The 23,193-nt window shown below is 39.3% G+C and overlaps 2 protein-coding genes across 2 annotated transcripts in view; one reads left to right on the forward strand and one right to left on the reverse strand.

Annotated features, from left to right (window-relative positions):
• Positions 1-4,861, reverse strand: part of RNF144B (ring finger protein 144B) — a 93,329-nt gene extending 88,468 nt beyond the window's left edge. The window contains exon 1 of the mRNA XM_032114521.1: positions 4,594-4,861. The gene's annotated coding sequence lies outside the window, so the exon portion shown is untranslated. The remainder of the gene's footprint in view (positions 1-4,593) is intronic.
• A 922-nt stretch (positions 4,862-5,783) lies between these two features.
• On the forward strand, positions 5,784-21,932 carry DEK (DEK proto-oncogene). The gene is made up of 11 exons (XM_032114553.1): positions 5,784-5,974; positions 7,644-7,790; positions 9,507-9,608; positions 10,102-10,211; positions 12,088-12,182; positions 13,616-13,736; positions 14,826-15,008; positions 15,977-16,109; positions 17,906-18,054; positions 19,333-19,401; positions 20,305-21,932. Exons 2-11 carry the CDS (start codon positions 7,655-7,657, stop codon positions 20,314-20,316), a joined length of 1,110 nt encoding a protein of 369 aa, XP_031970444.1. The 5' UTR covers positions 5,784-5,974; positions 7,644-7,654; the 3' UTR covers positions 20,317-21,932.
• Positions 21,933-23,193: the final 1,261 nt, after the last annotated feature.

Consider the following 23,193-nt stretch of genomic DNA (forward strand, 5'->3'; position numbering starts at 1 on the left):
GGGTCTCACCGCTACCGGGCGGCTGCTGGGGGGAGGACCTCGCTCGGGAAAGAAAAGCTTCTTGTCTTCTGGAAAACGTCGCACTATATCATGTCAGGACGATAAGTTATTACCAAGATCACCTTAAATAATTAGAAAGCCACAGTGTTTTAATTTTTCTCATCCTTGGTTCTTTGGTGGTTTTTTTTTTAAACAGAGGTTGCCAATACCTGTACACAATGTGTGTGGAAAACCACCAGTTTCACTGTGTAGCACAACTTGATGATGGGCTAGGTGCAAACTGTTCCTAGGGCAAAGTATATTAGTCCCAACAATGTTTTCCATTTACGACGAGTTCAAAAATGTGTAATTGTAAATGAATTGTACAAAAACCTATAGACCTGTCAAGTAGAAATTTACAGACTCAAACCTTTAAGGCATAAATGAATGGACAGTGTTTCTTTTTCCAAAGTGTGAGTTACATAATATTTGCATAGCTCGCTGGCACATCCACGCACTCACTATTCATTGCAACACTCTCCCAAGGTAGCAGAAGGCCGGTAACTGAGTGAGCATTCACCATGGGTCAGATTCTGTCCTTGCCATGCTTTGCTCTGGAACCATCCTGCGAAAACAGCTCAATAGTAAGAAGCGTGTGGGACACTAAGGCAAGAGCCCTTTTACACTCCTCTCCTTTGTGTCAACAGCAGAGTTTTATAGGGTTGTTGCCTGCGGGAGCTACGTGTCATCTGTGCAGTTTCCAGGCTCCTCCCATAGAGATCTAAATATTTGATCTAGCAGTAGATCTAAGTACTTCATTGAACACATAAAAGCTGTGCATCCTTTGACTGAACATAGAGTTGGAGTTGTTACCAACCACACACAAAACTGTAATTTTCAAACCCTGCAGAGTAAGATTTGACTTCATGGTAACTTGAAGGTAAACAGAAATCCCCACATGGAGCTCAGTCTGACAACACAGACACAGATGGAAAACGTGCCCTCATACACTACTTTGATTCATTGTCTACCTCTGATGTTTCTTAGTACTTTACAATTTTGTTGAATCTTGCACATACTTACCCCAAATCATGGCATAAAAAGGGATTTCTGAAGTATAGTGAAACTGTTTAGATTGATTAATATCAATTACACATTTCATGTTTGTGAGTATTTGTATTTACAGGGACAACTCCTTAAGCTTCTTAAGGGTCAGACATGATAAGCGTGGATGATGCAATAGCCTGCTAATCCTGAAACATTTAGATGGTGTATAAAAAAGGAAGTGAATGCAGGATGCTGGACCCCCTTAGGAAACACTGTGCAAATTGAGTGTTCTTATCAGTCAACAAATGCAAAATACCTTGCACGAAAATGCAGTTAACACTTGGAGATCCTCAGCTTGTGTTATTGATCACACCATAACTTAACTGCATACTACTCAAATAGTTTTCAAGTTCTCGTCTTTTAAATTGTATGAATTAACGCAATTATTGGTTCATATTTAGAGTCCTGCTTTCAGCAGCGATTAAATAACCCTTAGATTCAAAAGCTGTACACTGCCCCTAGTGTTAATAAAGATGTACTTGGCATTTGCACAGAATTTTCTCAGAATTTCACAGGCCAGGCATTTTGACATTTCTAGGAAACATGTTGTCACATGACTGTTAAAAAAACCCTGAAGTGTGGACACACACACACACACACATATATTTATATGACTCATACAAGAACAGAAAGCAACAGTACCTACATTACTAAAAAGTAGCATCCCATCATTTGTTGCTGTGGTATTTTACTCTATGGATAAAATTCCAAATGAGTGGTACTTAGTGTCTGATGCAGGGCACTTTCTCTGCAATTCACAGAAGACCTTTTCTGTAGTTCTGCCCACAGCAGACTTGCTGGTTTCTGTGCTGACAGCGGGACACTGCAGTAACAGGTCACTTTGGAAATAAAATAAAGGCACCCTGGGGGACTTTGTATATCCTGGGAAGCCTACATTTCTGCTCCCAAAAGCTTCTCATACATTGCTTTGTGCTCTATACCGAAAGCCAATAAACATTGCTTGCTAATACAAGCTGCTCTGAACTAACTGAAAAGAGCTGGTTTTATTAATTAACAGCGGCTGGTGACCATGTTTAAAACTGCACTGCCTGGTGCACTTCAGCATAAAATACAACCTTGTAATGTATGCTCAAACATGCAGCTGCCCCTTTTTACAGCACCCTCAAACCAGTTTTCACCATTTAATGCTACTGAGCTATGATGTCTAAGAAACATACCCTTTGATGTCTAAAAGTGAGCCCCAGGTAGCTCCAGGATAACTATGTTTTATAGAACTGGTGTCTGCAGATGGAGCTAGCTGTCAAAAACTCAGTGTTCCCTATCATTAGGACTGTGATAGAAGAGGAGCAGCCCCTCTGTGATGGAATAAGGAGAGCAGGCTATAGGAAGCAGCTCTTAAGAACTGCTTACAATGACTTACTCCTTTCCAATTTGTCCTTCTTCCAGGACCAAGGCTTTTAGGTTTCATTTAGAACCTTTCGTTACACTGTCTGAACACCTTAGATAATGCTAATATTTTATGCTAATATGACTATCCCATCCAGGTCTTTCAAATCTCAGCTGAAATCATATAATTAAGTGAACTTCGTCAGACTGGGAGAAGGCAGCAATATAGAAGTGTTGATACAGCAAAGTATCCCAAAGCAGTATACTGAGAATGAGCATTCTTACTTGTGGGATATGCCCAGCCACTGCCCTGGAGGGATGTCTGCTGAGATAAAAGATTTTGCAATCGCCCAGCAGGACCCCCTGGAAAGGCAACTACTTTGGGTCATGGCGAGGAAAGGTAGACCCACAGTCCTTTGGGATACCCTATGCAGATCGTTCTGTAACCCATTGGTCTGTCCCAGACCCTCTGTAATCCATTGGTCCCCTTGCTGATCCCCTGTATCCCTATAAAGGCAAGCTCCCTCGAACCCCGAGAGAGAGAGGTCTTCAGTGGCTCCTCCCTTCGCCGGAGGGGATGCATAATAAAGCTACCTTCGTGCGGAACCAGCCACACGGGCCTTCTCATCTCTCTCTCTGGTCTGGTTTGGCCTAGAGGCTGCCTTGCAGAGCTGAGCTGAAACCACGAGCTGATATCACTAAAGAGCTGACAGCCTCTGCAAGGGCTCCTCTGCCAGCAGCTGAGAGGAAGACACTGGACCTCGGGAAGGCGATTCCTTTCGGGACCATCTCCCTGGACCGGTCATCTCTTCCTGGGTCACAGCCTCGGACCCCACCACCAGCTGTAATACTTACTCATAGTCAATATGGGAAGATAAACCAGTTTCAAACTATTTTCTTGTACTTAGCAATTTCCCTTTAAAACATATCTGATTTTTTTTTTTTTTTTTCAAATTGGTCCCCTCCTCCCAAATTCTAGCTTTGCAGATTTTTTCTGAAAAGTCTTCTTAATCTGTATGGTCTCAGCCTTATCTGGGAGATGCAACAACCAATTAGTAAATTGTTAACAGCATACTGAAACTACTCCATAAACTTGTCAATCAAAAAGATACTATGAAGGGCATAGAAGGTTTCAAAAAACACAATCAAGAGAGTTATAGCTGTTGAAGTTCTGCTGGAAGAACCTGGGACAAAATGAAATTTACCTTCATTGAGTATATCCATTCCTAAAATACTGGATTCCATTTATGTTTAAGGGTCTGTCAGCTACTACAGTGGTATGACTTCACTAAAAGGATCAATGAAACCATTATCTTCTATTTCTCCTCAAGATGAAGGTGCATCTAATGTGGTATGTAGAGAATATCTACATACGTAATTCAGTTAGGCGAATCATCTCCACTGGGTAAATATCTTTACAAAATGATGATCTAATTTATCATCACAACCTGCAGCACAGCCTTTGGATGTCTTCTGTCACAATTCTGAATTAATCCAAACCTATTCATCTTATGGGAAGTAGTTTGTTGTCTTCAAACATCTGTCTTGTGCCATTTGTGTAGCCCATGGCTCCATGATATTTTTGTCTCCTTATTGTGTGCTAACAATAAGCTTGTCTAATTACGTATTGTTGGTAAATAATTTACATTTTCCCTTTTAAAACGACTGCCATCTGTGATTGCACCAGCTTTAAAAAAGCTTTAAAATAAGGAATCAGCATCTCTCTTGCCTAAATTGAGCGGTGACTAATATACACTCCCCAGATTTTCCTTTTGTACACAGTATATAAATCGTAGTCTTTCCTAGTACCTTTATCCTACACATTTCCCAGAGCAGCTGTGGATGCCCCATCCCTGGAAGTGTTCCACACCAGGTTGGATGGGGGTCTCAGCAACCTGGACTAGTGGAAGGTGTCTCTCCCCACAGCAGGGGGATTAGAACCAGATGACTTTTAAGGTCCCTTCCAACCCAAACCGTTCTATGTTTCTAAATATTTTGTAGTGTTTGTGTTACGTGTATTTCCTGGGTTTACTACCACTTCTATGGGACTATGCTTTACATGCATCTAAGATGAACAATTCACAGGAGTGTGACACTCCTCTCATTTCCTCTCTTTTACTATCCCTTTACCTGGTCCCTCCCAAAGTAAGAGCCACATACCTACAGCTTGTCACACTAGCCAAGAAGCTGCTCTTGGGACAACACGGCTTTGAGACAAGGCACCGGCACTGGCTAGTTCGGGCTGCTTTCCTTCTCCAACACACCGTCTGTGTACCCCTGCTGAAGGCACGTGGAGACCAGCCTGGCCTCCTCTCAGGCTCCAAGACTAAGTCTTAAACTTCAAAATTAAACTCAGGCCACAGCGCGGGGACTGGGAGTGGCCCTCGGCTCATTCCGGGGTCGCCCGTGACCCTACATTTTGCAGGAGCAAGGAGGCGACCTCACTCCTCCGCCGTTCCCCCCCGTTGGCCGCAACCCCCGTCCAGCCGCGCCCCGAGCGAGACGCGCCCGTTGCAGCCGCGCGGGACCGCCCGGCGCCGCATCCCGCCCGCGCCGCGGCCGCACGGATGCGCGCCCAGATCCGACACAACGGAATCGCGGCAAGGAACAGGCGCTTTAGACCAGCCCCCGCGGGGAGGAGCCGCGCTGGAGTAAAACCAGAGGAAGTGGGAAGAACGCCACGCTCCGGGGAATTGTTCATCGTAGGCGCGCGTAAAGCATAGTCATGTAGAACTGGTAGTAAAAGTAGGATACATGTGGAACACAAATACTACGAAATACTTAAAAACGTAGAATGGCTTGGGTTGGAAGGAACCTTAGAGATCATCTAGTCCCAACCTACCTGATGCGGGCAGGGACACCTGCCGCTAGACCAGGCTGCTGAGACCCCCATCCAACCTGGTGTGGAACACTTCCAGGGATGGGGCATCCATAGCTTCACTGCGCAACCTGTTCCAGAGGTATTAGGAAACACTACGATTCATATACTGTGTGCAAAAGGGAAGTCTGGGGAGTGTATATTAATCACCGCCCAATTTAGGCAGGATAAGACATGCAGATTCCTTATTTTAAAGCTTTTTTTGAAGGCGTTGCAATTACAGACGGTGCAATTACAGACGGCTTTGAAAGGGAAAACGCAACCTCGAGCCCCTCACATCCCCCGCCCCCTTCCTCTCGGCGGGAGCGCGCCCGCTGCCGCGCGCGGCCTGACGTCACCGCGGGCGGGCGCGCGTGACGCGCACCCTCCCCAGCCCTCCCCTGCCCTCCCCGCGCCCGCCGGGCCGCGCGCGCTGATTGGCCGCCGTCTTCCCGCTTCCTCCTCGCCGCCCGAGAACCCGCCATTTTGAAAACCTTGTTGATTCCGGGAGGGAGGGAAGAGGGAGAGGGAAAGGGAAAGAGTGGCTGGTGGCTGCGGGGCTGCGCCGCGGCGGGGGGTGTGTGTGTCGCTGCGCCCGGACCCGTCTCGCCCAGCAGTAACTACCGCCTACAGCTGCTGCCGCCGCGCCTGAGGAGGGAGCCGGGAGCCGGGGCTCGAGCTGAGGTGGGTCCCGCCGCCATGGCCGTAACGGCGCCCGAGAGCGGTCCCGCCTCGCCGCGCCCGGCCGAGCGGGGACGGGCTGTGACGAGGAGAAACAAAACGCGGCCGCCGCGCCGCAGGGCTCCCGTCCCGCACCGGGGACATGCCGTGTGCGGGGCGCTTGTCACCGGAGCTTCCTCCCTCCCGGCCTCTGCCCGAGGTGTTTCCTGGGTGCTGCGGTGTTCTGCGGCGGGAGCGGGCGGAGCGGTCCTGCGTCCGGCTGGAACGAGGAGGCGATGGCGCCTTGGCCGCCGGCGCCACCGGGCGCTGCCCATCGCCGTCTCTTTGCCCCGGCATCCAGCTTACAAGTCGGGAAGGAGGGGACAGGTGGAGGGAGAGTCCCCGTCTGAAAAGCCCCAGGCGAGGGCGGGAGATCGTCTCCCGGTAAAGGTCGATCCAGAACCCTTTTTCTCCCAAGCAAAGCGTCGTCATGAACCCAGGTGGTGAAAAGCTGAGAAGTTTCTAACTTTTCTTTTGCTCTTCTATTCCCATTGAAAGGGGAAGGAAAGAGCTTGTAGTGCTTCCCTTGCTTTTACTCGTGACTTCAAGTAAGTCAGTAATCGCCGTGAGAATGCCAGATTACTTGCTACAAATTAAATACTGGTAGTAATATCCTAAAAGGTTCTTTTTTTTCTTGGTGACTTAGCCAGGAAACTTTAATTTTCCTCGTACTATTACTAATACATATTAACTCACGTTTTGTGTCTTTTGGAACACCATTGATCTCTGGCACCTGCTAATACTGCATATAGGCAGCGAATTTAAATTAAATAAGTTACTTATTGCACCTGATCTCTTGCAGATAGTTTTGGCTTTAATATTGCAAAAAGAAAATGTTTAATTACATGAAATTTTGTTCCAGATCCAAACGGTGAAAATTTTTGAAAGCTAGAATTTTAAAAAATGAAGCATATGGTTATCTTGCTTTACTGCATAGACGTTTTCTATTAGTAGGGAAATGGTACATACATAACTAAGATATTTTAGTTTTAAAGTTTACATATAGGCCAATTCACATGCTAAGAAAAGAGTCTTAAATATGCTAAGTATGAAGCATTTATTCCTTTTTGTTGTAGGTTTACAAATTAAAACCAGGAAGTATTTTCATGCCCAAAGATGCAGCAGCTGTCTGAGTTATGAAAGCAGTGTTAATTCTTTCCTGAATTGCTTGCAACATTTTTTAAAAATTTTTCTATTCCCATTTAAATAAGTAACTTGTTTAAGTTACTAGGAAACTTCATGCATAGTTAACCATGATCAGAAATAAGTTTATAGCAGGGTGCAGTAAAATGGTGATATCTTGAAACACTGCAGTTTTTAATAGATAACAGTATCAGCTGCTTTGAGTGGGTGTTTCCGAATGCTTCACAAAAGCAGCTTGAAGACTTGTGTGTGGAAAGAATTTATAACCTTTTAGAGTGTTCTTAACCAGACTAGTTGCAGAATGGATGGCAACTTCTTCTGAAAAATTGTATGTATTGTGTGTACGCAGAACACTTCAGTGATTAGAGAATGTGAACCATCACAGTACCAGCACATTGCTTCTACTGCACAAGTTCATGTTTGAAAGTAACATTCCTGTGTTTTTCATGGATGTTGTTCTACTGATGGTTTCCCCTGACTCTTTTTACAGAAGCATACACCATGTCTTCTGTTGATTCATCAAAAGAAGATACAATGTCCTCAGAAAAAACAGATGAGAAACAACCTGAAACTGAAAACAAAGCTGAGGAAAGTGATGAAGATGAAGAGGAAGAGGAGGAAGAGGAAGAAGAAAAGGGTACTTGTTTTTCCATTGAATAAATTTTTCTTTAATGAATGTCAAGCTACTGAATGCAGTCTCCTGTGATTTTTGGCTAATTGTGCAATTATTGAGGAGATTCCATGGTGCATCTGTCTCATGGGTCATAATAGCTTCCCAGTAGACTATAACAAGCAACGCTAAAAGCAGTGGTGGTGGTTTATCACAGAAAAGACTGAAGGAAATGCCAGCATCCTGGACTTCAATACTAGGGATTTTGTTGTTGTTGTATAAATTTTTTGAGGATTATAGGAGGTAGTGTCCCTTATCAAATTATTTTTTGCCAGTAACACTCTGAAGTGGTCTGTGTTTACAAAAGAGAAGCTTTTAAGTGTGCAGTAGTTTCGGAAATAATATAGATGTCTTTGCTTAACTACAGAGAATTAAATTTTCTGGGTATCCAAATGTAATTATATTGAGTCAGTGGAAATTCCATTTGACTAATTTTAGCAATAAAAAATTGTGGCAATATGATAGGATGAGCAAGCAAGGCAAGTTTTTTGTTGTGGCATGTAATTGAGGAGGATAGTCAAGGAGTACAAAACAGGATGAAGGAACTACTATGCCAAAATGCTTGCTTTCCCTTTGAAAACAGATCCCTGGAGACTCCACAATGGAAATTTTTGTGGAAATAGAGCTGTGATATGGCACAGTGAAAACCAAATCACTGATGCTCTTGGATCCTTGAAAGAGATGAAGTTTGGCTTTAGGAAAGGTAGTAGAAAGAAGACAGATTATGCAGTTTGGAAAACAGCAGAGTAATTAGAATTGAATTTTCAGAAACAACTTTCTTGTGAACACACAAGTGTATGTTTTGCTCTGGTTTTGGCAGTCACACACCAGTTTTGATAATGTTCATACAGGTTTTGAAGTTGTTTTCAGATGTTAAAGCCAGGACAGCCCATCTGTTTAAGGATAGTATTATTTGAGATCAAGATTTTGGTATGAAATGTTTAGGTGAAGCTTTAGCTTTTTCTTCTGGAGTGGTATCATTAAATCAGTGATGTGCAGGGTATACATGAAACAACCTAAATGTATTCATTAGTAAGCAGTACTAGAATTTCTGGGAATAATATTCCTGTAGTGTTAGAGATACTTGTATTGTGCCCTGCAGAGTGCTTCTCTGCATAGCCCTGGGATGTGTAGTACAGTTCCACTGCTCTTGTGCTTCTCCTGCTGAAATGTGTGGTTCCTCCAGTCCAGTAGTGGGAAATGAATCTGTTTGCTGGCATCCTGGACTCTGCTTTTGCCCATCTGGTGATAGTATTGTTCTTGAGAGTGCTGTGTGTGGAGCTGTGTGCATAGCGACTGCAGCATCCAAGGAGAATGTGCAAACAGTGTCAGTTTTGTACCTGAAAAAGGCAGTGAAAGGAGACAAGGATGGGTTTCTGAAAGGATGGGTAGTCTTGCAGTCTCCATGGTGGGTGAAGTTACCTTTAGGAAATACAGTCTTGTCTTCATGGTTATGTTGGATACAGGGTTGTGGTTATGAACTAGAGAAACTTCTAGTTATGTACATGCAGCTCCATAGAATCACATTGGCATATTAGCCAAAGGTTTGAAAGTGTCATAGTACCTGGTTATATCATCATCCGTTTTTGGTTTGCTATTTCAAAGAGTCAGTCTTGTTTTCCCTGTCACTTCAGTCAAATCTGCAATGAAGAATATTGTGGTTAAGGAGGCTGTCTTTTGCAGAAAAGAGTCTCATTGTTGAAGGAAAAAGGGAGAAGAAGAAGGTTGACCGACTGACCATGCAAGTGTCCTCACTGCAGAAGGAACCTTTTACAATTACACCAGGTAAGCTTGACTTCTCACATAAGAATTTTGAGTGTCAGGAATGATAATGAAAACTCTAAAAAGATTAAATCACTAATTTGTTGTAGATGAGACCTAACTTATGAGTCATGATCCGTTTAAAAATAATAAGGCTATTATATGAAAACCCTCTTTTATTCTGTAGCATCAGTTTAAATCATAAAAGTTACGTGATGTTTAAACTTACTTGGAATTAGGATCTTCAGTCCCTCACCACTACTAACAGAGGAGCAACTAGAATAGAAAGAAATGCCAAATCCTTGTACCCTGATCTAAGTAGTAAGGCAGGTAAAGAGCCTGTCAAGGTGCCTAAGTGACAGGAAAAGGCCTGCTTAATGTTTGACCTATTAAAATGTCTAATGCCATTTTTAAGTTAAGTTCTTTGCTTTTTAAAAAAACAGTAGAAACTTTAAGTTATAAACACATAGGTATATATGAATGTGATGAATAGCATAATTGATTTTAATTGTTTCAGGAAAAGGACAAAAACTCTGTGAAATTGAGAGGATACAGTTCTTTCTGAGTAAAAAGAAGACAGACGAACTTAGGAACCTGCACAAACTCCTCTACAACAGGCCAGGCACTGTAAGAATTTCAGTCCTGTATATCCATTAGTTCTCATGTATAGTGAAAATGTTTGTAGTGCAGTTTTTTACATTTGCACATATGGATCTATTTCTTAAGTGCCATTTATTACAAACTACTTAGAAAATGGGTATTTGCAGGACCAGTTAAGTAAGTCTCCTTCTTTTAACTCCTATAAACCCTCTTCCTATAAAAATCCTGTGGCAAAGTGTACTAAATTGAAAGTCTCTTGAATGTAGATTGGTTTGTGTTTTTTAAGGGGACGATGGTGGATTACCTTACAAGGATGAATTGGAAATAATTTATGATTCACATGCTAAAAGCTGCTGACATGCAGATGACAATCAAAATACTCCATGTATTAATACATTGCTGCATACCTATTTTTCTTCCTTTGTTTGCAGAAAGCAGTAGAAAGATAAATGTGATAAAAATCACTATTGGGGTTTTATATATAACAATTTTCCCAAGAGAATTAAAATATGATATTGTCCATTTTGTATTTAAGGATGACACTTAAAATATAATGGCAAATCTTTCTTGGAGTGGTTTATGTATCAGTGATTGTGCATTAAATTTCAGAGTAAATATGACCCGTTTTCCTTTCTAATGGAGGCAAAATGTGGAATTAAGGTAGATTAAATTGTACTATTTCTACACATTTACTATAATTATTGGAGCTTTTTAAAAATCTTTGTATATATTTGAGACTTGAGCAGCCAGTGTAGAAACCAGGAACTGAACAGCACTAGTACAGATGCATGCTATCTGTAATATCTCAGACCACTGCTTCCAATGCAATGTTTGTTTAATGGCAAAGAATGATCTGTTGCCACAAGTATTCAGAAAAAGAACATATCAGTATGGTTTCAGTCAAAACTATATTTAATCAGAGTTTCTGGGAACTCAGAATGCTGTTTTATATAGTGAAGGTCAGATCTTGTCTTGTATGCACCTATTTGTATGTGCTTTGTAATTAACATTTTTTAATAAAACATACCACCTGCAAATTTTCTTTAGGTGCTGGACAAAGCTCTTTGGAAAAGGAGCTCAGCTTTGGTAAAATTATAAACTAATGGAGAAACAGCAGAAACAAAATTTGTAGGAGTATTGAAAGTGAGTTCAAATTATTCTTGATAGTGTTATAAAGATCTCAGAAGATTGAAAGATCTGGGGTTCTCTTTTAACTTCTTTTTTTTTTTTTTTTTTTTTTTTTTTTTTTTTTTTTTTTTTTTTTGTAAAAGGAGACGAAGTGAAAACAAAGAACTTAAATACATTTTTGTGATCTTGATGGGAGCACTTTTCCCATTATAAGGGCTGTTGCAATGGAAGTTCAACCCAGATCGGATGTCAGGTGTAATGGTAGAAGTTGTAAATTGGGTGGTATGTAAATGCAAAAATCAGTCCTGCTAAATAAAATGTTCAAAAATACAGTCATGGTCCTATGTAAGACTTCGAAAAGCTAGTAAAGCAAATTTACTCTAGCAGATTATAGAATAAAAAATGAAAACCCCTATTTTGTAACAAATTACATGATACAAAGCATGCAACAGTCTTCATAATGTTGTTGTTTTGCAAACCTGAAACTCATCATGCAGTACACTCTAAATGAGCTTGAAATGGCAGGTGACTTTGACTAGTAAGTTATTAAAAGTACCACAGTTACAAGAAGCTGAAGTTAATTGTTGTAGTTTATCTGTCATGAGATAAGTAAAGGTATAATCCATGTAGGTTATAACTTAAAAGGTGTAACTTTGTCAACAGAAAGCTATATGCTAGAACAGATTTTTCTTGTATAAAAGATTAACAAATGTAATTGGATGAAATCTTTTAAACTGCTTACAATGAAAAAAGTAATCTGTGTGCTCTGTTCTAGGTTGCATCCCTAAAGAAGAATGTGGGTCAGTTCAGTGGGTTTCCATTTGAAAAAGGAAGTGACCAATATAAAAAGAAGGAAGAAATGTTAAAAAAGTAATGATCTCTTGATACTTAACATAGCTTGACTCATGCTATGCACTCTGTTTTTTCTTTCTTTTTCTTCCAAAATTTTACTTGAGATGAAATTTAAGCTATAAGCCAGGTGGCTGTTTACTAGAGCTGTACAGTTTTCTTCTGAGTTCCTTTTAATCACACAAGCTGGTCTCTTAAGACAGCTTGAAACGTATTAAGTTAAATAGTGAACATTTTATTCACAATTCCCACCTTCCTGGCTTTAACTATTGCATGCTAACTAGCAGATTCTTCTGCCAAGTGAGAGGAAAGCATTATTTCCCCAGGGCAAGCATAGTGTTGTGAACACATTGTACTTTATTCGTGGTGCAAACCTGCATCCTTCTATGCCTCAAAACCTTTCTCCTTCAAAATCAAAAGCCATTTCTGCTTATTATATATTAAACATACTAGAATTGCTGTAGCAATGAGTCTCACAAACTTTTTTTTTCTTTTTTACTGTCTCCCTTCATAAGCTGCTTTTCCATCAACAGGAGAAGCTGCTGCAACTTAGTTTTGGCTGGACTGAAAGTGTTTAAAATGACTTTGTGTATTTGTGTAGCTAGTCGTAATAAATGAAAGAATAACATCTACACAATATGTTCTAAAACTGGGGGGTTTTTAGTGCCTGTTTGTTGATAGTGGAAAGGCTTCCAGAATTTGGAATTTCCAAATTTTTCTTCTTCAGATATGCAGTTTTCCAGGAGTATGGTTTGTCAAATACATTGGAATCCACAAGACAAACTGTCTCCTGAGGGGAGTTTTGACCATTTCCCATGGGTTTAATTGTGGAATTCTCCTTATCAGAAAAAAAAAAAAGTCATTTTGCACTTTTTTTTTTTTGTATTTTCCATATGAAACAACTTGTTTAGTCTTCAGCAAATATTCTGAAACCTGGTTGCACTGGGTTGCATATGAAGGTACAGAGCCACGTGTGCTTACGTTACTGTGGTAGCTTCTGCTGCTGTTTGCAGCTGTGTGTGGAACACAAACTGTTGAGCAGTTTGTTAATTTGTTCTGCCTCTGTGGCTGATTTCTGCCCAGACTGTACACTTGCATGTCATATTTTAACAGCATTGAACAAGATGAACAAAGGTCAATGTGTTTTGCAGAACTTTACTATTCAGGCTAGAGATCATAAAAAATGTAATACTTTTTTTACTATGGTTCTTTAACTTTTTTTTAATATTCTACTATACAGACATAGAGATTTGGGAATTTTATTTTATTTTGCTTTATGTAATATAGTGGTGATTCTTTGCTTAACCATAGATAAGACTGGAAGTTGACTGTGTAGATGTATTGTCAGGTGGCAGGCACAAACCAGACAGCAGCTTCTAGCAGTCAAATGTTGACTGTTTAGGATGTGATACTAAACCTCTTTTTTTCTGTTTTCTTTTTTTTTTCTCCTACAGATTTAGAAATGCAATGTTGAAAAGTATCTGTGAAGTTCTTGACTTGGAAAGATCAGGAGTTAATAGTGAGCTCGTAACCAGAATATTAAACTTCCTAATGCACCCAAAATCTTCAGGCAAGGTGAGATGCAGGTTGTTGCACTTGCTTTTGTAGCTCTGTTCTGATGGAAAAGGCATCTGTTCTCTATTGCTCATTGTTTGTTTCCAATGATGATACAATTACTGTTTTAGCTTACTGAAGTAGGAATGACTGCTTGAAAGAGAGTAGTCCTACTACTGCAGGCATCCTTAATGGGGTGAAGACTTAAATAGAAATTCTGTTTAAATGTGGGTGTACCCATTACACACTGTTAGCGCACAGAACTGCAAGTTCAACACATGGAGCTAATTAGGATATCCATCTCCAAATACCAATTAGCTTCTCCTTTGTGGGTGGAGGAGAATAGATACATGAAAAGACAGGAAAATCAAATGTCAGATGTTACCTGTGTTTGCTGTATTTGGCAGATGTACGTTATCACGCTTGTACATCACCAAATAGAATTTGTTGCAGGGTCCAACAGCTTGGTTTAGCTAGTGTATGCTTGTGCACTAGATTCAGAGTGCCACTGCCAAGACTACTAAACTCTGTTGTTAATCTTCTTGGACTTTCAGTTTTTAATCTAGAAAGTAATGCTAAAATAGTTGCACTGTTGCTCAGGAAATCAAATCTATTCCCAACAAACACTGGTAAGCGATGTGCATAAGGGGTCTGCATGCTGCTTTAGGGACACAGGCACTGAGTTATAGCAAAATGCAGGTTTGCATAAGACATGACAAAATTCCTGCCCTTAAGTCTTCCGAGTTGTCAGCTGATTTATTACCAAAAGAAAAGGCTTGCTTTTATGGATTGGTAGGTGAAAGAACAACCTAGAAGGAACCTCTCTTGCTTCCCTTCTCTAATGCCCAGCTTTTGAAGATTTGCTTGCTTAGGGAAAGGGTGCACTTAGCTTGGAACTGAAATTTCATTTTGATCAGCTCTAGCTCAGTAGTGAATAGTTGCTTACTGCAAAATACTATGGCTTAAGTGTAGTACATAAAATAGTCCTGGGTTGTGTTAAGACACCTGTATATTTTTTTTACTATTCTTTCATGTGATTTGAAAGAATTTATCGTTTTAAAATTCACTTTTATATTCCTACTTGGACTACACACATCTCTTGTCTCTCAGCCATTGCCAAAGTCCAAAAAACCACAAAGCAAAGGTGGCAAGAAAGAGCGCAGTAGCTCTGGAACAACAAGAAAAGCAAAACGCACCAAGTGCCCAGAGATCTTGTCAGATGAATCCAGTAGTGAAGAAGATGAAAAGAAGGAAAAGGATGAGTCTTCAGAAGAAAAAGAAAGTGAAGATGAGGTAATGAGGGGTTTTGTTTGTTTTTCAACATTATGTCATTGTTATCAGTTGGTAACTCTTGGAACACAGAGTTGGGGAGTAAGTGATATTTAACTGAAAGAAAAGGGAACACACCTGCAATTTATAAGAGGTTTTCATAAATTCTTTGTGTGTTGAATTTAGAGAATCATTTAGATAAAAGGCAAAAGTTCTGGTTCTTGGGTGTATGTATGCACCTTATAAAATCGTTTGCTATGTGTCATTTTGGGGCAGCCAGGATTTCTAATGTAAGTGATTGCATTTCTTGTATCATCTTGTGATGACTTTATTGTAATTTCATCATGTAGTGTATGATTTGATACTTAGGACTTAACTTTGAATTCAGTAGGAGTCCCTGACCTACCTGACTGCATTGGGTTGGGATCTTGTTTCCATATTCCTCCTGGATTTTATATCTTAGTCTTTCTCTTCAGGTGTTGTATCTTAGATTAAAGTAAGCAACATAGTTGGCAGCCTTAGAAAGATCCCTGCACTCTCTGATGTGTCTGAATCTCGCTGTATTTTGTGCTTTCTTTGTAACTTTTCGCATGCTAGGCGAGAAACATCACATCATGGATTAGTTTGGGTTGGAAGGGACCTTTTAAAGGTCATCTAGTCCAATCCTCCTGCAATGAGCAGGGACACCTTCAACTGGATCAGGTTGCTCAGTGCCTCATTCATCCTGGCCTGGAATGGTTCCAGGGATGGGCATTCCCCATCTCTCTGGGCAGAGAGATTTTGATTGCAGCATTTTTTAAAAGAGTTAGGCTTTTAATATACTACAGGTAGAAGGATGTAGGCAGTGTATCTGTTTTGCTGCACCTGCTCTGTTGGTATGGAATGGCTGGAGTAAATTGTCCTCAGAGTGAACAATTTCCCTTTATGGAAAAGAGGTATGGATTGTTCCGGTGAAACCTATAATTTTAATTTTCTGATTTTCTTCTTTGTAGCCCCCTAGAAAAGCAACTAAAAGAGAAAAATCTAAAAAGATTACTTCTAAAACTAAGAAAGCTGTGAAGGGTGCAAATGTCAAGAAGGCAGACAGCAGCACTACTAAGAAAAATCAGAACAGTTCTAGAAAAGGTAAATGTTTTAAATCTTCCATATGTTGTCTTGTAGCTTAACTGGTGTGCTTATTAGAAAGCAAGCTTTTGCACCTAATTGTGAAAGAAAATGGAATTTGGTAAATTGTTGACTTGCTACTTGATGTTTCTTTCCTTGAAACGGTATTTAATGAAAAAAGCTGTTCGTTTGGGTATATTTCATGTAATTTCTGCTGTGTGCACATATATTGTTTTTATTTGCATATAAACTGAAAGTATCAGCCAAGTTTTCCATTCTTTGCTGGAAGAACATTGGTAAAGTTCTGTTTGGGCTGCTACAGTGGCTTTATGCAAATCTTGTAGTTGACCCAGTGGTGTATATCCCACGTTTCTATCTTTGGTTCTGCAGCTTGATATGGGTTTTTTGTTAACATAGATATAGTTTCTCCATGCATCCTTTTGCAGTCAGTTTTCTCATATCTCACAATGTGCATGAAGAGTACACAGACACTGAGTTTCTTAATAGCTCTGTAAAGATGGCAGTACTGAGGGTGGGGACAGTGGTGTCTTCCCAAGCACATTTGGCAAAAAGGGCCTGAGCAGGGGCAGATGGTTCTTGCAGGCAACTCATTGAGGCCGTTCAGCAGTGGGCACTTCTGATAAGGAACACTGACAGCACTCAGGGCTCTTGCAGCAAGAGTGGAGCCAGCGGCTCAGGGAAGTCCAGAGGTCCTTTCCCACCTTAAATTCTCTGACACTCTGAGATAACAGCGAAGTCTTTCTCAACTGTAGTCCAAGTTACTAATGCAGTTTATATCCATACTACAAAAGTACTTCATTTAATGCCAGCATTGGCATATGCATGCCACAGCACAAGCATCAGGTCAGATTAGTTCCCCTTCTTGTCAGTGCTTTGAGAAAAGGTGTGGGTAAGCATTTAGGCACAGAATTATGCTAAATTTCTTTCATAGCCTTATTTCTCAGCAGAATAAACTGGCCTGTGCTGAACTCAGTGTACTTTCAATTTGACTACTGAATGTGGCTGTGTTGTGTGTACACCTTATTTTGTCATCAGCATATATGTATAGACACAAACGTTGTGTTTTTCATATAAGTAACGTAATATATTCATAACTTCTTATTTACTCTTCCTGCATTTCTGTTTCCAGCATATGTTTGCAGTACCAAAATCAAAATGTAAAGTAGGTCTTTCTGTAAAGTCATTATCCAGTTTGTTTGGCATCTGCTCTGAATTTTGTCTTGTTGGCAGTAGAGGAACTGAGTGGATGTTGGAGTCATTTGGTCTAATTCCTTTTCTGCTGGAAAAGACTGTAGGAGTGTCCTGTGCTCCTTCACTTAATTTACGAAGTTCTTACTTGTTTTCATGGTGTTTCTGATAGTAAGTTTGCAAAGTTAAATTGCAAAATTACAAGAGCCTAGTGTTTTTGGCACTGCTAGGGGAAAAAAGAAATCCAAACTCCTTTTTAAAGGAAATAATTACTTTTTTTTTTTTTTTTACGGTCATAATACCTGAATTAGAATTGTTGTAATAAGTCTTTTGCATTAGTTTGATAGATTAAATTAGTCCCATACTTTTTAGAGTTCTTGTTGATATGTAAACTGATAGTTCATCAATAATTACACAAATTCATAAATAAATGTAGTACTGATAGCATTAGCTTTGTTTTTAAATGGATGGTCTAGCAAGATGTCTATTTCAAATGAAAACATCTGGATTGGATGCTTGTGGAAAGTTCTGATGGCTTCTGTTTTTAAGGAGGAAAGCAGACAAACTGAAAACCTTCTATTACAATCCAAATTGTTCTTCATATTTAGAAAGTGAGTCTGAGGATAGTTCAGATGATGAACCTTTAATTAAAAAACTGAAGAAACCACCCACAGATGAAGAACTGAAGGAAACTGTCAAGAATTTGTTGGCCAATGCAAATTTGGAGGAGGTTACAATGAAACAAATCTGCAAAGAGGTAAGTAAATACAATTTTGCAGTCTCTGTATAGGTAGTGAGTGGATTGTTTGGGAATGGACTTCTATCATCATTTCAGAAATGGAGGCTTATACTCTGCACTGTTGTTCAGAAACTAAATAGTTTTTGCATTAGTTTATTTTCTTGCTAATAGCTGTAACGATGAGAGCTTTAATTTTTAGATCTGCAACACTGATACTAGCATTAAAAGGGAAATATTAAAATTAGCTATCTGGGAAGTAGCACTATGACCTCCAAACCAAGTGCCATGTATGACAGTGAAAACCTGAAATGTTTAGATAGTGCAGCAGCTTTGCTGCTGTCCATAGGGGAGGGCTGCGTCCTGTGCTCTGGACATTTCTGCTGCTCACCTTGCACACTCATTCTTCATATGTTCTCTTTTTAAGTCCATTCACCTGTCAGCAGCTATCAGAATAGTTCTCAGCTGAGTTAGTGAGTTGAATCAGTTCAGCAAGAAATCCATTAATTGTCAGAACAGGTGGGAACCATGTGGCCAGAAAAGGGAAAGGTGGGGAAAAGTGACCCAAACAAACAATACAGTTACCTTGATACTTTCTGGTTAACACACAAGTTTGGTTTTCCTGGTACTTTACAGATGTTGTCTTGAGAAAATTAAACCAGAAGTTATTCTTATCAGAAAATTGAATGTAACTGTTGTTCATATTTATAGTCATTCTAGAAGTCTGAAATTTGGTATGCTGAAATAAAATACTCTGAATTGGTTGTCAGTGTTGGCATCTATTTTCTGTTTGTTTGGTCCTCTCCCACTCTGTTAATAAAAGAGTAGTTGTGGAATAGCACTCAAACATGTTGACTCTTCTGTTACTCTCTTGAAAGGATCACAGTTTTACTTATCAAATACCAAGGCTTATTTATTTTTCATTGTTTAGCTTCCTACACCAGTGCAGGGCTATCTGACTGCTTAAGAGAGCATTTAAAACAAAAACTGCACAATTCTTATTTGTGTGACATGGCAAGCTAGGCATTTCAGTTTGTTGATGTGCAAAATTACAGTACCAGTTTAGTCAGTGACCAAACATAAAACAGTACATCCACGTAAATATTTATGTGGTCAAAATAAAGACAGGAAAATAAGCTTGTGTCTTTCCCTAAATACAGAGGGCATTTTGGCAGTTGTAGTACTAGAAGTACCCACATCAGTTTTTGCCTTAATTTCATTTAAGCTTCTTCTATTTATACAATGCATTGAATGAAAGTAATTTGAGGTTTATTTTGTGGTTTTTTTACTTTTTTTTAGGTGTATGAAAAATATCCTAGTTATGATTTATCTGACAGAAAAGACTTCATTAAAAAAACAGTCAAAGAGGTAAAGACTATCACTAGAAAATGTTCTGGGTTGGGGTGGTTTGGTTTTTTTTTTTTTCCTTCTTCCGCCTGGTATGGCATCCTGTTACACCAGTTTTAATACCCTCCTGTATAATATTGAAAGTTTAGTGCTTACCTAAAGCTTTGATGTTTGGTTTGGGGGTTTTTTCCCTTATCTTTCCCTCTTTAAAAAACCACTTACTTCGGATTCTTTTCTTAGCATACCACTACTACTCTTACGCATTTCTTTGGTAAGCATAACTAGAATTAACGTTACGATAGTTTTTAATGACTTGTACTCTGAAAGCTATGAATTTGTTTTGAATTACAACCTTGGCTGCAAGATGCACTCAATTCAGGCACTGGCCACATACATTCATAGATAACAATGCATGAGGTTGTACAAGCTCTGCAGACCTGTCAGCTAAGGCAAAAGGGAATAAAGATGCATAGCTTTACTCTATCTGCTCCTGGTACTACAGTTATCATGATGTTGCCTTTGAGTTTGCTGTGCTGAAGATCAGGCCTTATCTACTGTACTTATGACAGAGGGTTTTTTGGTCTAATCTGAGGTTTTTGTAATTTGTAAAAAAAATCAGGTTTCATGACTTTTGCTAGCCCTGAAACTAAAAATGGAACCATAGAAGTGAGGTTCACTTAGTGGAGTTAATAAAAGAACTTCATTTTCTTGTGGCTTGTTGATACATGGCTATCTAGAATTGCTGTGTCTGTGTTGTGCTTACATGTCACTATTAGCAGGAGAGAGCAATTTGTCTGCTCTAGGGATGTTTTGGGTTGTGATAGCAAAAGGAGAGTGTATTTTCATGATAATTTGATACAAAATGAGAGGTTATATGTGATTGGATTGAGAAAAAGGAGAAAACTAATACACTTCTCTTTTCAGTTGATTTCATGATCTGATTTGACTGTGGGAAATGAAGATTCCTGGGTTTATGTTTCCATGGATTTGAAGATCTAATAGGCACCAGCAAAAGGAATGTGTCTTACCCTTGTGGTATTTAGTCAGAGCTAATTCTGCTGATCTAATGTTAAGAGTGTTAATGTAAATGGCTTTGTATGTCCTTTTTTTTTTTTTTTTTAACAGAATTGCATTTGATGCAGTTTTTAGTTGAACATACTTAAGTTTCATGCATGGCAATAAATGTCCCCTTTTTTATAGTTTTGTACATTTTGAATTGCGTTGTGTAACTAGATTCATTAAAACCATTGTAGCTTTTTTGTGTAGATACCAGCGTATAGGAGATTTTAAAATCTACTAAGAGGAAAGCTGCTTATCTACATGTATACATGCAGAGACTGGAATATTGCAGTATTGGTTACAAAGATATTTTGAATACATATTCATTCTGAAAATAAGAAGAGTTAGTCACATACTAATCTTTTTTATATTCTGATACATTCTACAGATGCAGAATTATTCTGAATCTAGATTACAGTCTTGCATGTGTAGGCACTGAAAGAACTATCACAGCATGGTAACTAATTGGCATATAGATGTTATTTTTGTACTTTAAAAAGGCTTTTTGTTGTGTATATAAAGTTATTTCAAATTTCTTTTGTGCAAATCAGTTTTTAAATTTTGGTATCTTTGAATTTATGACATGAAATGTCAGTGTTCAGCAATGAGGCAGTGATAAAAAGTGTGCAGAAGTTTCATGAAAATGAGCTGGGGTTTCATCATGTTTTTCTCATCTTTCCTTGTACAGAAACTAAACTGTAGGTTTATACCTGTAGTTTAACTTTATACAAAGACTACAGACATTGTTTCAATATCTTGGATACAGTAAATAAAATCCCTCCAAAGGCAATAGGAAAATTTCTAAAGTTCACTTTGCAGATCTTTTATCTTGGTGTCTTGACCTGATGGCGTAGCATCTCAGAAGTGGGTATCCAGGATGTACAGCTGGAGGCTTGATAGCTTTGGAAATCCACAGTAGGGCATCCCCATCAGGCAGCACTGATGTGAGCCATGTGTGTTTTAACCTCTTTTCTGTGTGGGAGGGCTTTTCTGAACCTGAGCTTCATTGCCTCGACATGGACAATGGTACTTTTAAGCCTGCAGCCTTGAACTTTGGCTGGCAGCTTTTAGCGAACTCTTTGCATAAATTTTTGTTGTTTAGGTTTTCTCTTCTCCATACACCTTGTTGCTAATATGGGAAGTCCTACACTTGAAATCGTGAAACTAAGAGCTGCCGAAGTGTGGGCTGCCGTTAACACCATGAGCACAGAATCCCTCTGACTAGTATTGCTGGAAAGACAAAGTGTATTTTTTTGAATTTTATTACTGTACAGTTGAGAAGTAAGGGTTCATAAATTATGTAAATTCTGAAAATTTCAGCCAGTTAGACTGTTGATCTTACACACTTTTGAATTTCTTTGCGTGTAATCATTTATAATAAGGCTGAATGTAATGGGGATTTTTTGTACTCAATAAATGTCTTTCACAAAAATGTAAATCAGTTTTAATCTAACATTTGCTTACATGTACAGTAAAAAAAACCTATACAGGAACAAGGTTGTTTGTCTTTATCTCATCTGGTAGAAAATACTGGCTTCTCTACTTTGAAAGACACTATTGCTGAAATGTACGTCCTTGCACCAGGACAAGATTTTATATCCTCTGTGAAGTTGATTTGGTTTTGTTTTGGTTTTTTTGTGGTTTTTTGTTTCTGAACTGTCTTAGCAGAAGAAACACTTTTTCATTTGCAATTAAAAACATCAAAAATTTCCAAGTCAGGCTTAAGAGAAGAAAGTTACTTGTATTAAGTTTTGATATTTTACAAATACTTGAACTGCCGTTTGATTTTTTTATGTAAATGTACTAGCCAGTTTTAATTATGTGGATCAGGAAGTGTTTTTAAGATTCACAACTCCAAAGTATAAACATTTTTTTTATAGTTTAAACTCTAATGAAAACTTAGAAAAGGATAGCATACTTCTATTTATTGTATATATGCATTAGTTACCACTTTGGAATTGCACAGATGGAATGGAAATGAACTTGACATCCTTCAAATATTTTGTTTAAATCTCTTAACAACTCAGTGTTAGTCCTCAATGGAGAAGAACGGCCTGAGCTTTTTCTTTGATAATCCATACCAGTCTGGCTGCAGCTGATACAGGATTCCAGTTCTTTCTGCAACTGGGCGAAAGGCTGCAGGACAATACTAAAAGGTAAATAAAATGTCCTGCTTATCCTGATGCTATTGCATTAGAAACACATCTGATCAAGGATCTAAATCCTGTTCAAAGAGGCCCATAAAATAGAAATGGGTTAACTGGGTAAAAGGTAACTGAATAAATTGTTCAGGCATATACCTTTCCAGATGCTTAAGGTAATGCCCTGACCATTGTATTCTAGAGAAAAATAGTCCTAACATCTTGATTTGATTGCTTCCAGCATAATTCCTACAATCCCAGTGTATTGGTTCCTCTTTTTAGTTAGGCTTTTGGTATTCGGTATTTTGGCTGGTGACCTGCAAAACCACAAGTTAATCTGAATGATTTGCAGATGTAAACAGCCGTTCTTATGCATGATCTTAGCGCTTGTGGCAACAGTGTATGGGGCTTGTAGGAGGAGGAAGATGGAGAGGGCTAGGTGGGGAAGGAGATCAGCAATTTGGAGTGAAAAGAGGTTACTTGCCTTTAGAAGTTATGTGGTAACCCATAGTATACTGGTCAGGCATGTCTAACCAAGATGAAATTACAAAGACATAGCTCTGAATTCCATCCCACTTTTTTCGAGAAGTTCTAGACTGACAGCCTTCTTGGA

This window comes from Corvus moneduloides, chromosome 1 (genome assembly GCF_009650955.1).
Source record: "Corvus moneduloides isolate bCorMon1 chromosome 1, bCorMon1.pri, whole genome shotgun sequence".
Classification (NCBI taxonomy): Eukaryota; Metazoa; Chordata; class Aves; order Passeriformes; family Corvidae; genus Corvus; species Corvus moneduloides.

Excerpts from the sequence above, each read along its gene's own strand:
- DEK (XM_032114553.1), top strand. The coding sequence starts at position 7,655 with ATGTCTTCTGTTGATTCATCAAAAGAAGATACAATGTCCTCAGAAAAA. Across the intron at positions 10,212-12,087 it reads TCTACAACAGGCCAGGCACT|GTTGCATCCCTAAAGAAGAA; the intron begins GTAAGAATTTCA and ends GCTCTGTTCTAG. Across the intron at positions 18,055-19,332 it reads TGAAACAAATCTGCAAAGAG|GTGTATGAAAAATATCCTAG; the intron begins GTAAGTAAATAC and ends ACTTTTTTTTAG.